The sequence below is a fragment of the Pan paniscus genome, chromosome 12 (assembly GCF_029289425.2).
Source record: "Pan paniscus chromosome 12, NHGRI_mPanPan1-v2.0_pri, whole genome shotgun sequence".
Taxonomy (NCBI): domain Eukaryota; kingdom Metazoa; phylum Chordata; class Mammalia; order Primates; family Hominidae; genus Pan; species Pan paniscus.
This window is the reverse complement of record NC_073261.2, coordinates 122,872,522-122,886,660: the sequence shown is the minus strand read 5'-3', so window position 1 is coordinate 122,886,660 and position 14,139 is coordinate 122,872,522. Positions and strand designations below refer to the sequence as shown.

Genomic DNA, 14,139 nt, shown 5'->3' with positions numbered 1-14,139 from the left:
CTTTGGGTAGTATGGACATTTTGAAATATTAATTCTTTTGATCCACGAACAGATATTTTTTCCATTTATTTGTGTCTTCAATGTTTCATAGTTCTCAGTGTACAGGTACACAACACTTCCTTGGTTAAATTTATTCCTAAATATGTCATTCTGTTTGGTGCTACAGTCAAGGAGATTGTTTCCTTAATTTTTTTCAGGTGGCTCATTGTTAGTGTATAGAAATGCTGCTGATTTTCGTCTGTTGATTTTGTATCCTGCAACTTTACTGAATTTGTTTATTAGTGCTAACCAGTTTTTAGTGGAGTCTTTAGGGTTTTATTTATATAAGATTATGCCATCTGCAAACAGAGCCAGCTTTACCTCTCCCTTTCCAATTTGGATGGATCCCTCCCTCCCTCCTTCCTTCCTTCCTATCTCCCTCCCTCCTTCTCCCTTTCTCTTCCTTTCTTTCTCTCTTTCCTTTTCTTTCCTTTCCCCTTTCCTTTTCTCTCCTTTCTGCTTTCCTTTTCTCTTTCTTGCCTAATTGTTCTGGCTAGGACTTCCAGCACTATATTGAATACAAGAGGCGAGAATGGGCATCCTTGCCTTGTTTCTGATTTTAGAGTAAAGCTTTCAGCTTTTCACCAGTGAGTATGATGTTAGCTGTGGACTTCTCATACATGGCCTTTATTGTGTTGAGGTGCATTCTTTGTATATGTGCTTTCTTGAGAGCTTTTATCATGAAACAACACTGAGTTTTGTCAAACGTTCTTTCAGCATCTACTGATGATAATATGATGTTTATTCTTCATTCTGTTAATGTGGCATATCACATTTATTGATTTCTGTATGTTGAACCATCCCAGGCATAAATTTTGCTTGATCATGGTGTATAATACTTTTTTTTTTGAGACAGAGTCTTGCTCTGTTGCCCAGGCTGGAGTGCGATGGCATGATCTCGGCTCACTGCAACCTCTGCCTCCTGAGTTCAACCGATTCTCCTGCCTCAGCCGCCCAAGTAGCTGGGATTACAGGCACGCACCACCACGCTCAGAAAATTTTTGTATATTTAGTAGAGATGAGGTTTCACCATGTTGGCCAGGCTGGTCTTGAAATCCTGACCTCAGGTGATCCACCTGCCTTGGCCTCCCAAAGTGCTGGGATTACAGGCATGAGCCACCGCGCCCGGCCGTGTATAATCTTTTTAATGTGCTGTTAAATTTGGTTTGCTAGCATTGCGTTGAGGATTTTTGCATCTGTGTTCATCAGGGATATTGGCCTGTAATCTTTTTTTCTTGTATTATTCTTGTCTGGCTTCGGTATCAGGGTAATGCTGGCTTTTAAAAATTAGTTCAGAAGTATTCTCTCTTCAATTTTTTGTAAGATTTTAGAAGGATTGGTATTAATTCCTATTTAAATTTTTGGTAAAGTTTGGCATGAGGCTACCAGGTCCTGGGCTTTTCTTTGATTGGAGATTTTTGACTACAGAATCAGTTTCATTACTGATCTGTTCAAATTTAGTATTTTTTCATTATTCAGTCTTGGTGGGTTGTATGTTTCTAGGAATTTATCCATTTCTTCTAGGTTATTCAAATTTTTGATGTATAATTATTCATATTACTCTCTTATGACCCTTCATATTTCTGTGGTATCAGTTGTAATTTCTCCATTGCAGTTCTGATTTTATTTGAGTTACCTCTTTTTTCTTCGTCTAGCTAAAGGTTCGTCAATTTTTTTTTTTGCCTTTTCAAAAAGCAACTCATAGTTTTGTTGCTTTGCTACAGCTTTTCTAGTCTCTATTTGATTATTTCTGCTCTGATCTTCGTTATTTCCTTACTTCTGCTAACTTTGGGCTTCATTTGCTTGTTTTTTTCTAGTCCCTTATGGTGTAAAGTTAGATTGTTTATTTGTAATCTTTATTTTCCCTCCATGTAGGTATTTATTGTTATAAACTTTCCTCTTAGAATATCTTTTTGCTGTATCCCATAAGTTTTTGTATGTTGTGTTTTCATTTTCATTTGTTTCAAGATATTTTTTGATTTCTTTTTTGACTCATAGATTGTTCAGGAATGTGTTGTTTAATTTTCTCATATTTGTGAATTTTCGTTTTCCTCCTCTTGCTGATTCCTAGTTTTATACTGTTGTGGTTAGAAGAGACGCTTGATACGATTTCAGTCTCCTTGAATTTGTTAAGACTTGTTTTGTGGCCTAACGTATGGTCTATCTCAAAGAATGTTCCGTGTGCACTGGAGAGGAATGTGTTTTCTGCTGCTGTTGGATGGAATGTTCTCTGTTAGCTCCATTCGGTCTAAAGTCTAGTTTATATACAGTGTTTTCTTACTGATTTTCTGTCTGGGTGATCTTTCCATTGTTGAAAGTGAGGTATTGAAGTCTGCTACTATTAGTGTATTCTATCTGTTTGCCCTTCAGATCTGTTAATATTTGCTTTACATATTTAGGTGCTCCAATATTGAATGTGTGTATATTTGTAATGATTATGTTTTCTTGATGAATTGACCTTTTATCATTATATAAAAACCTTTTTTTACTCTTGGCTACAGTTTTTGACATAGTCTATTTTGTCTGATATAAAATAAATATAGCTACGCCTATTCTGTTTTGGTTTCAATTTGTGTGGAATATCTTTTTCCATCCCTTCATTTTTAGTCTATGTGTGATCTTAAAGCTGAAGTGTGTCTTTTGTAGGCAGTGTATATAGTTGGGTCTTCTTTTTATTTATTTATTTTTATTAAGCTACTCCGTGTCTTTTGATTGGATAATTTAATCTATTTACATTTAAAGTAATTATTGATAGTTAAGGATTTGCCATTGCCATTTTGTTAATTGTTTTCTGGTCACCTGGTAGATCCTTTGTTTCTTTCTTCCTCTCTTGCTGTTTTCCTTTGTGGTTTGATAATTTTCTGTAGTAGTATGCATTGATTCCTTTTTCTTACTTTTGTGTATGTACTAGGTTTTTTATTTGTGGTTACCACAAGGCTTATATAAAACATTTTATAGTTATAACAGTCTATGCTAAACTAATAACAACTTAACTTTGATCACACATAAAACTCTACACTTTTACACCCACCCCCCCATTTTATGTTTTTGATATCACAATTTACATCTTTTTTATTGTACATCTATTAACAAATTATTGGGCCAGGTGCAGTGGCTCACACCTGTAATCCTGGCACTTTGGGAGGCTGAGGCGGGTGGATCACGAGGTCAGGAGTTCAAGACCAGCCTGGCCAGCATGGTGAAACCTCATCTCTACTAAAAATACAAAAATTAGCCGGGTGCTCGCCTGTAGTCCCAGCTACTCAGGAGGCTGAGGCAGGAGAATCGCTTGAACCCGGGAGGTGGAGCTTGCAGTGAGCTGAGATTGTGCCACTGCGCTCCAGCCTGGGCGACAGAATGAGACTCCATCTCAAAAAAAAAAAAAAAAAAAAAAAGGAAAACATATTAGCTGGGTGGTATGTGCCTGTAGTCAAGGCTGAGGCAGGAGGATTGTTTGAGCCCAGGATCTGGAGGCTGCAGTGAGCTAAGATGATGTCACTGCACTCCAGCCTGGGTGAGAGAGTGAAACCCTGTCTCTAAAAAGAAACAAACAACAACAACAAATTATTGTGGCTATAGTTATTTTAATATCTTTGTCTTTTAACCTTTATACTAGAGTTATATATGATTTACACATAACCATTACACCATCAGAGTATTCTGAATTTGACTATTGCTATCATTTGAATGTTTGCCCCCTCCAAAACTCACGTTGAAACTTGATCTTTAATGTAATAGTATTGAGAGATTGGGCCTTTAGGAGGTGACTGGATCATGAGTTCTCTGACATTATGAATGGATTGATCCATTTATGAGTTAATAGATTAATGGGTTATTACAGGAGTGGGTTAGTTATCATGAGAGTGGGACTATTATAAAAGCCAGGTGGCCTCTCTCATGGGCCCCCTTACTGTGTGATGCCCTGTGCTACCTCAAGACTCTGTGGAGAGTCCTCATCAGATGTGGCCTCTTGACCTTGGATTTCCCAGCCTCTAGAACTGTAAAAAAGAATTTCTTTTCTTTATAAATTACCCAGTCACAGATATTCAGTAATGGCAACAGAAAACAGACTAAGACAAGTATATAGTTTTATCAGTTATCTCTACACTTTAAAATGTTTTCATGTTACTAATTAGCATCCTTTTGTTTCAGCTTGAAGAACTTTCCTTTACATTTCTTGTAAGGGAAGTCTAGTGGTGGGGAACTTCTTTAGCTTTTGTGTATCTGGGAGACTCTTAATGTTTCCTTTATTTTTGAAGGATGGCTTTGTGAGTACATAATCTTATTGCCAGTTTTTTTCCTTCAGTACTTTGAATATATGATCCCACTTTCTCCTGGTCTGCAAGCTTTCTGCTGAGAAGTCTGCTGATAGCCTTGTGAGGGTTCTCTTGGATGTGATGAGTTTCTTTTCTCTTTCTGCTTTCAAAATTCTCTTCTCGTCTTTGATTTATGGTAGTTTGATTATAATGTATCTTGGTGAAGTTTTCTGTGGGTTGAACCTATTTGGAGACTTTAAGCTTCATGTACCTTGATGTCCACATCACTCCCAAGTTTGGAAAGTTTTTTAGGCATTAATTCTTTAAACAAGCTTTCTATTAGCTTCTCTCTATATTCTCCTAATGCGACTTCCATAATGTGAATGTTATCTTTCTTGATGGTGTCCTTTAGATCTCACAGGCTATCTTAATTTCTTTTAATGCCTTTTTTCTTCTCTGATTGAATATTTTTAAATGACCTGTCATCAAGCTCACATATTCTTTCTTTTCTTTTGTTTGATCAATTCTGCTGTTGATGCTGTCTGCTGTATTTTAAATTTTATTCATTCTGTTCTTCAGCTTTAGAGTTTCTGTTTGGTCCTTTTTTTTTTAAAAAAAAAATCTCTATCTCTTCATTGAATTCCTCATTTTTAATGTATTGTTTTTCTGATTTTGCTGAGTTGTGTGTCTATGTTCTCTTGTATCTCATTGAGCTTCCTTAAAATGATTATTTTGAGTTCTTTGTTAGGCAATTTGTAGATCTCCATTTCTTTGGGATTGGTTTACTAGAGTATTATTGTGTTCCTTTGGTAATGTCATGTTTCCTTGATACTTTATATTCCTTGAAGTCTTGCATTGCTGTTTTCTCATTTGCAAAAGCAGTCACCTCCTCTAGTCTTTATGGACGTTTTTTGGGAGAGAGATTTCTTTACGAAACAGCCTGGCTAGGGATTCTGAGGCTCTCTCAGACCATTTCTGTGGATGCACCTGCTCCACACCTTTTGCTTCTCTTGGAGAGGGGTGAATTTTTAAAGAGTATATGTCTTTTCTTGATCCCACAAAGGCAGTCTAGGTGCTACGAGCCTCTCATTAGTTTCCCCTAGGGCAGTGCTCTGAAATGCTCAAGTTCTTGTTCCTTCTCCCTCCCCATCCCACACAGTCAAGCTATCTGTCTGTGTGAGATGCTGGCACTTGCCATCTGTGGGGGTGCCTTTGGGGACCTGGCAGAGTGTTGGGTGAAGCATGTGAGCATTTGGGTGCCCGTAGTCCAGTTGGGATGGTTCACAGGAAAGGCATCTTCATCAGCTTGTTGGGGGACTTCCTAATAAAATCTGCAGAGCAATTATTAGAGTCCATAGCCTTTCTTCCTAGCTCCCAGTCTCTCCCAACTTCTCCTCCATGTCAGTCACCTCAGTATTGGAGGTGAGACAAGAAAGAAGCAGACCTTTTTTGGGCAGCATCCTGCATGGCTGGGGGAGCTGGAAGCTCACTTACTACACTTTCACTTACTCCAGTGGGAAAAATCATGGGCCAAGGGGGTTTCCCTGGGCGCTGAGCTGTGTTGCTCAGCTCACAGTTGCTCAGCTCACAGTTGTGGGAAACGGTCACACAGGTAAAACGAAACTGTTCTTACCCTCATCAGTGCATCTATTCTTGGATTTTTTTCTCTAACAGTGTGCTGGAACTTCTCCACTGGACTTCCAGACTCCTACAAAGACACTTTTGTTCGTGGGGAGTTGTCAAAATGGAAGCTTCTTTGGGGGGCTTTGGTAGAAAGCTCCTCTTCTGCCATCCTCCTAACGTCACCCATGCGTGCATGTCTTGTCTTCCTAATTAGATTATACATTCCTCAAGGGTAGGGATTTGTGGATCACACTCTGCCATCCTGCGAGTAAGTGGTTCAAAGTCCCTGACATAGTAGTTATTCCTAAGTATTAGATTGATAGATTTACAGAGGGTCATTAAACGTACATTGACTACCCCAGAGATATGGGGTTAAAGTCTGATAGACTCTTTTCATTTCTACCTCTTAAAGAATCTTAATCAAAGGATCCACAAACACAATGGCTTGCTGATCCAAGGCGGCAAGGATTCTCTATTAAAACCTCTGAGGAATTCCCTTCTCCCTCCCTCATTTCTTCCTTCCTTCTCTCACTTAGAAGTGGCAGCAGGCTTTTTCAGGCTCTGAGGCCTGTCCCCACTGATATTCAGGTGTAGGTCAGGCTTCCATGCTCAAGCAGGCCTCAGGTCCCTGCTGAGGGGTGGGCACGGATGGAGGGTGAGCCTGAGGCAGGATGTGCAGGACAGCGACTGCTGAGACAGCGTTCTTGGCTGCCTTGTGGTGGGTGGGGGGCCATGGACCCAGCCCAGGCCGGGGGTTAGGGAAGGCACTCGGGAGGCTACTCGTAATTCAAGGTTTCTGAAATCTGGAGACAGGGAGGGCTAGGAGTCCATAAATGGATGTGGCATTTGGCATCCCAGGGAGTCAGCTTAGGGGAGGGGCGTTTAGCACTCAGGGGTCTACTCTGTGCCTCAGCTTGGACCCATGAGTTTGGACAGTTTCTTTTCTTCTTTTTTACTTTTTTTTTTTTTTTTTTTGAGACAGAGTCTCACTCTCGCTCTGTTGCCAAGGCTGGAGTACAGTGGCATAATCTTGGCTCATTACAACCTCTGCCTCCCGGGTTCAAGTGATTCTCCTGCCTCAGCCTCCTGAGTATCTGGGATTACAGGCGCCCACCACCACGTCCGGCTAATTTTTGTATTTTTAGTGGAGACGGGGTTTCACCACATTGGCCAGGCTGGTCTTGAACTCCTGACCTCAAGAGATCCACCTACCTTGGCCTCCCAAAGTGCTGGGATTATAGGCATGAGCCGCCATACCTGGCAGACTTTGCAAAGTTATTTAACATCTCTATTATCTGAGTTGTCAAGCAGGGATAGTCATAACATTGTATTTACTTTTTCCAACAGTCACAGCCAGTCGTGACAGCTTCTGACATCTCCAAAAGGAAGCGCACCTCGTCCTTTGTAGAAATGGGATCACAGGGTAATGGATCTGGAAATCCCACCTTCACACTTAAGTTGGACCCTGAGATGCAGAGAATAGGCAACCACCCTGCCCATGGCCACATGGCTTGGACAGAACTGGAGCAGAAGCCCCATTTCTAGATGGACGTGGTTTGCTGGGACAGAGGAATATTGTTAGGCACAGTGCGGTCCCAGCCTCAGCTGAGCAGTGCAGAGACCACAGACGTGGAACCAGACAGTCCTGGGCTCACTGGGCCTGTCTGTATCGTGGCTCCACCACCTGTCAGTCATGTCAGCTTCTGGAATCAGCTTCGTCTTCCCAAGCCGCCTTTTTCTGTACCTGTAAAATGGGGGGTAGGGGGTGGGGATCTACCTCCCAGGACTCCCAGAAGGGTTAAATGGAAGGATAGACGCACAATGTCTTGGATGCGGCAGTTGCCCGGTGCCTGGTGGCCTGGTGGTTGCTGTTATTATTCTCCGTTTGCACAGAAGAAAGTCTGGGCCCTGGTGCTTTTGTTCATGGGAACTCACTAGGGAATGAGCGTGACTTCCGGGCTCTGCAATAACCAACTGACATTCTTTCTGATAATCGTGGCTGTTTCCGTCAGCTGTAAGTGCTCTGTTCTGGATAATGTTTATTCTCAAGGACATTAGGTCAAAGAGAGAATGGAATATGTTTACAAGGACATTAGGTCAAAGAGAGAATAGAATAAACTTAGGACTTTTTATACACAACCTGGGATGAATCTCCTCCCTGAGACCTAGGACACCCTGGGCGCTCTGCCTGTGTGGTAGGCGGTGCCCGGGCCCCAGGGGGCGCAGAGGTGCTGGGAACCAGGACCTCAGCCACCACCACCCTCCACACCCTCCCTGGAGTCTCACTTTCCAGTGGGACACAGCCCTGCCAGCTCCCCTGGCCCACTGGCTCTTCTGCCCGTGGGCTTGCTAGCTGGGTGCTAGTGGATAGCTTTCTAGCTCGTTGCAGCGGGGGCACAGTGGCAGTTCCCTGATGTCCGGTCACGAACATCTGTGGCTTCCATGGCATTATGCTGTGGAGACTCACCTGGAGAAAAACAGTGACCTCTGCGGGAACTTGGGGGCCAGGACTTCCTGGTTTCTAGGGTCCTGGGAACCACTGCAGTCCTGGGCAAACTGGGGGCTGCAACTCAACTTCCCCTGGGTGCGATGACGCTGGTCACGATGCTGTGCATGACGACACTGGGCACGATGATGGGGGGCATGATGACGGGGGGCATGACGATGGGGTGGATCTGGGCATGATGATGCTGGGCACAACGCTGGGCACGACGATGGGCACAACGATGAGCATGATGATGGGGTGGATCTGGGCACAATGACACTGGGCATGATGATTGAGGGCACTATGAGCACGACGATGGGGTGGATCTGGGCATAATGACGGTAGATCAGGGCACGATGATGCTGGGCATGACACTGGGCATGATGACGGGCTGCATCTGGGCATGATGGCTCTGGGCACAACGATGCTGGGCATGAAGATGGGACACGATGATGGGGTGGATCTGGGCATAATGACTCTGGGCACGATGACGCTGAGCACAGTGACGCTGGGCACGATGACGGTGGATCTAGGTATGACGATGCTGGGCACGATGACGGTGGATCTAGGTATGACGATGCTGGGCATGACAACAGCGTGAATCTGGGCACGACGATGCTGGGCACAATGCTGCACACGATGATGCTGGGCATAACGCTGGGCGTGATGACAAAGTGGGTCTCAGCACCTGTCCCAGTGCTTCTTGAAGGGGCTCCTGAAGGGGAGGAGCATGCCTGGGAAGAGCGGGACCTGGGTGTGACAGCCCTGCTCCCATGCCAGCCCTGCTGTTGCCCAGCCTGTGGCCACTCCAAACCATTGTTTTCAACTTCTGACATCAAAATCACAGCCTTCACAGGGCGTTGCTGCCATGAGTGGGCCTGGGGTCTGCAGATCCGCTCTCATCCTTGCGTCTTCAGGTCCTAGCATGAGACCTGGCGTTTGGAAGGCCCTCCGTCCACTGTTGGAAAAATATCCTGAGGTTTCATATCTTCAAATACCTCTGCAATCTGTGGGTGATCCCAGTCTATGGCCAAGGGCCCCCCATCTGTGTCATCGTCCCTTCCCCAGGTGAAGCGGCTGCCCCGCAGGGTTCTAGAGAGCTGGTCTGTGGGACGAGGCTTCAGGCCATGCTGGGCGGGGGCTGTGTTCTCTGCCTGTCTATGGAGGCGGGGCTCTGCTTCAGGTTTCCCCAGGGGCTCTCGTTTAAATGCAGCTCCTGGCCCAGGAGGGCGGCCTGAGACCCTGCACTGGTCTTAACAGCACCCAGGTGCTGCTGCTGCCAGCCTGGGCTGTCCCCATTGGTGGGGGTCCAGATGCCTCTGCTTCCGCAAAGTGCATGCTCTGCACATGGGGGCCTGGCTGCAGTGGGGGCTGCCCTGAACAGGCTGGCTGGGTGTGCGCTGGGGCTTTGAGGGAGTGTCCTGTTGGGAAAGTGAGACCCCCCACCCCCCATTCAAGGAGGTGGTGCGGTTGGATGGTCTATTTTGAGATGAAAAGCCAGGCCATGGCCCAGAGAAAGCCCAGCTGTTAAAAATCACCGAGGAAGCTGAATTTCAAATGCTCTTTTTGCCTCTTCTCCACTTCAGAGGACTGTGTGAAGTGTTCATTAAAATTAATAAGAACTCCGCACCTGCTTTGAGCTGCCCTCAATCCTCATGCGTGTCCAGAGGACAGATGGGAGGCGCAGCACTGCTCACAATGGTGATGAGATGTGGGATGGGCCGTGGCGTTCGTGCCCAGTGTGCCGGGTGCCACAGCCAGAAGCTCCTATGGCAGAGAGGGAAGGGATCCAGGGGCATCAGGTGCTGCATTCCTGTTGTCGCACGCAGCCAGCGGGAGGGGGCGTTGCTTGCCTCTTGCAAAAAGCTTTCTGTCACTTGGAGGTGCACGAGGCCTTGGGAGAGGGAAAAAGGCGTTAGGGCTCTTGTTCTAATCTGCTCTCTGTAGAGAACCTCTGGGTCTGTAACCACACTACTGTTCCGGCCAAGGGTGCGTTTCCAGGAGAAGTCTTCAAGTTGAAATAAGTCAGCTACAGAAAAGGTTGTGGTATGAAGTAGAGAATGTGTTGACAATCTCAGTGGATTTCAACGGTTCTCATCTTTTCTTCTTCCTCCAAACACCCCAAAATAGAATATTTCTGTCAGAAACAACAGCTCACACCAATAGGTCCCAGTGTGTGTGGCTGGTATGTGGAGGTTGGGGTGTAGTGAGGGTCTCCTGGGTGCTTCTGGGGTTCTCAGTTTAAGCCTAGGTGCTGACCAGCTGCACAAGCTTGAGCTGTGTGAGGATAAAAGTAGGCTTATGTACATGCACTCATGCACACACGTGTGTATAGTGTGTGCATGCATACATGTGCACATAGCTTGTATGTGCATGTATAGTTGTATGTATGGATACATACCTATATGTATATATGTGCATGCATGTGTGCATATGTATATGTACCTGTGTGTATGTGCATATGAGCATTTGTGTGTATGTGCATATAGCGTGTGTGTGAATAGTATGTATGTGTATGTGTGCTCCTATAGTATGCATGGGTATGTCATGTGAGTATGCCTTTGTCTATGTATGTGCTGCTGGATGCCCTGTTTTGAGATAACAAAGCCAGGCCACGGGTCCAGAGAAAGCCAAGCTGTTAAAAATCACTGAGGAAGCTGAATTCCAAGTGCTCTTACATATGTATGTATATGTTTGTATTCATGTATGTATGTTTGTGTGTGTACACATGTATCCATATATGTAGGTTTGTAAGTTTTATGTATGTGTATATGGGTATGTTTATATGTACATATATACGATGTGCAGTTACATGCTATGTGTGGTTGTATTTATACATAAATGTTTGCATGAATGTGTGCATGCGTCATGCATATGTGTATGTATGTGTGTTTTTATGTGTGCATATGTTATGTGTTTGCATATTGCATATCTCTGTTAATATGTATATGTTTGCATGCACATGTATGTATGTGGAGGTGAATATGCACATCTCTGTGTATATGCATGTGCATGTGTGTATGTATGCATATAGATGTCTGTGCATGCATATGTGTATAGTATGTATGTGTGCATATGTATGTGTATGCATATCAGGGTAGTATGTATGTGTATGTGTACATGCATGTATGTGTGTATAGTTTATGTGCATATGTCTGTATATAATGTGTGAGGGGACTTCAAAAAGTTTGTGGAAAAGTGGAATTAAAAAATAAAAATACAAATATAAACTTTATTTCTCAATATAAGCATCAGCAAGTTCAAGACACTGTTGTAAGTAAGTATCCCAGCCATTTAGTCCATCCCTAAAGAACTGAGGGTTCCTCATGGTGAAATTCCCAGGAATTCCCATGTGGTCCTTTTTACATTGTTTACTGAAGAAAAATGAGTGCCCTTTACAGATTTTTTAAGATTAGGAAACAAGAAGTCAGAAAGAGCCAAACTGGGAAAGTTGGATGCTTAATGATTTCCAATAGAAACTCTTGCAAAATTGTCCTTGTTTTATAAGGAGAATGAGCAGGAGCATTGTTGGGGTGAGAAGGGCTCTGGTGAAGCTTCCTGGGCATTTTTCTGCTAAGGCTTTGGCCAATTTTCTCAAAACCCTCTGATAGTAGGCACATGTTATTCTTCTTTGGCCCTCCACAAAGAGAACAAGCAAAATGCCTTGAGCATCCGAAAAGCCTGTTGCCGTGACCTTCGCTCTCGGCCAGTCTGCTTTGCTTTCCTGGACCACTTCCAACTCTTGGTAGCCGTTGCTTTGATTGTTTTGTCATTAAGATTGTACTGGTAAAGCCATGTTTCATCTTCTGTTACAATTTTGAAGAAATGCAATACAATACACGCCCATAATCTCAGCACTTTGGGAGGCCGAGGTGGGTGGTCAGGAGTTCGAGACCAGCCTGGCTAACATGGTGAAACCCCATCTCTACTAAAAATACAAAAATTAGCCAGACGTGGTGGTGCACACCTGTAATCCCAACTACTCAGGAGACTGAGGCAGGAGAATCACTTGAACCTGGGAGGCAGAGGTTGCAGTGAGCCAAGATTGCACTACTGCACTCCAGCCTACACGACAGAGCAAGACTCTGTATCAAAAAAAAAAAAAGAAAAAATTAAAAAAAAAGATGCTTAGGCATTCTTCAAAGAATTTTAACAGTAAAGCAAAGCAGACTGGCCGAGAGCGAAGGTCATGGCAACAGGTTTTTGGATGCTCAAGGCATTTTGCTTGTTCTCTTTGTGGAGGGCCAAATAACAATAACATCTGCCTACTATCAGGGTGTTTAGAGAAAGTTGGCACTGGCTCATCTGGTGGAGGGAGTGTTTCTCCACCCCCAGGCCCAGCTGTGCCCAGTGCCTGGCCCTTCCCCCAAAGGCCTCCCTGCAAGGCTGAGGGGACTGTGGAAAGGGGTCTGGTGGTCCAAGCTATGGGTTTAGGGCAGAAGGGAATGAGGAGGGACGGGAGGGTTTGGGCCACCTGTAGCCACCCTAACTCCCCACCAGCTGAGTATGCTTGGTCACGGCTGACACAGGCGAGAGGGCTCGGAGGGGCCCCTGCTCGGAGGGGGCTCTGCTCGGAGGGGGCTCTGCTCGGAGGGGGCTCTGCTCGGAGGGCTCTGCCTGCTGCTTTGCACACTCTGGTCTCTTGGTCTCTGTCTCCTGCCCCCTGGGCTTGGGAGTAGGGCACTGCTTGTCCTCCCACAGGAACACAATCCTGCGCCATGTGTCCAGCCCCTGGCTCTTAGAAATGCAGGCTTCCCGCAGTTCCTGGCCCGTGGAGGGTGGCTTTGGCTGTGCCCAGGGGTGGAAGTCCCACAGGCTAGGGCCTGCCCACAGTGGGGGTGCAGGGTTTGGAGTCCTGGACGTGGAGTCAGGAGGCCTTGGTCTGAGTGAAATCCACGCCATCAGTGTGCGTTCCTACTCCTGATGCTCGCTGTGACCCGAGGCACGGAATGCCCTGAGGTGCCACTTGACAGACAGGGAAACTGAGGCTTACAGAGGGCTGTAACTTGTGCAGGGTTTCATGGGTGGAGCACTGGGATTTGGGGCCAGGCCTGTCTCATCGCAGAGGCTGTGCTCTGAGTCACGGGGCACTGTGTTCTTTCCTGGCTCACTGTGTGACCTGTGGTGGTCACGTGACTCTCTGAACTCCTCTTCTGGAGCAGAGGGCAGTGTCTCCTTCTCTCAATACCACACAGCGGGCAGCTTCCAGGACAGAGATGATTTCCTCCCGGCTGTGGAGGCTGGAAGTCAGGGATCCGGGTGCCGGCAGGGCTGCTTCTCCCGAGGCTGCTGTCCGGGGCTTACAGGCGGTGTCTTCCTGCTGTGTCTCACGCGGCCTTTCCTCCATGCATGCACAATCCCGGCCTCTCTTTCTCTTCGGTAAAGCCACAGTCCTGTTGGACCAGGGCCCACCTGTGTGACCTATTTAAAGACCCTGCTTCTAGTAGGACTCACACTGGGGTTAGGGCTCCATCGTCAGAATTTTGGAGGATGTAATTCAGCCCTAACAGATGGTGCTGCTAGGGACGTTGTGAAGCTGAAATCAGCGTGTACGTGTGGATGTGGTTTCCTGGTGCACAGTCTACCTGGGAGTATTCTAATTTATTTCTGAAAGATGGAAAAATGAGCAGAATCCCGGGACCCCCACTGAGTCCCCACTTGGAGAGGGGCAGCGTCAGAGCACGGGAAAGAAAACCAAAGTCCCAGCCCGAGGAACGTCACCTTCCCATGAAAAAG

The 14,139-nt window shown here is 45.5% G+C and overlaps 1 protein-coding gene across 11 annotated transcripts in view; it reads left to right on the top strand.

Moving 5' to 3' along the window:
* The window catches only part of COLEC11 (collectin subfamily member 11), a 56,805-nt gene that overhangs the window by 31,340 nt on the left and 11,326 nt on the right, over positions 1–14,139 (top strand). For 2 of the 11 annotated variants that reach the window (XM_008959522.4, XM_063594667.1), the window contains one exon: positions 7,266–7,341. The exons of the other annotated variants lie outside the window; for them this stretch is intronic. In XM_008959522.4, the coding sequence (XP_008957770.1) occupies positions 7,266–7,341 (76 nt within the window). The remainder of the gene's footprint in view (positions 1–7,265; positions 7,342–14,139) is intronic. 11 annotated transcript variants of the gene reach the window in all.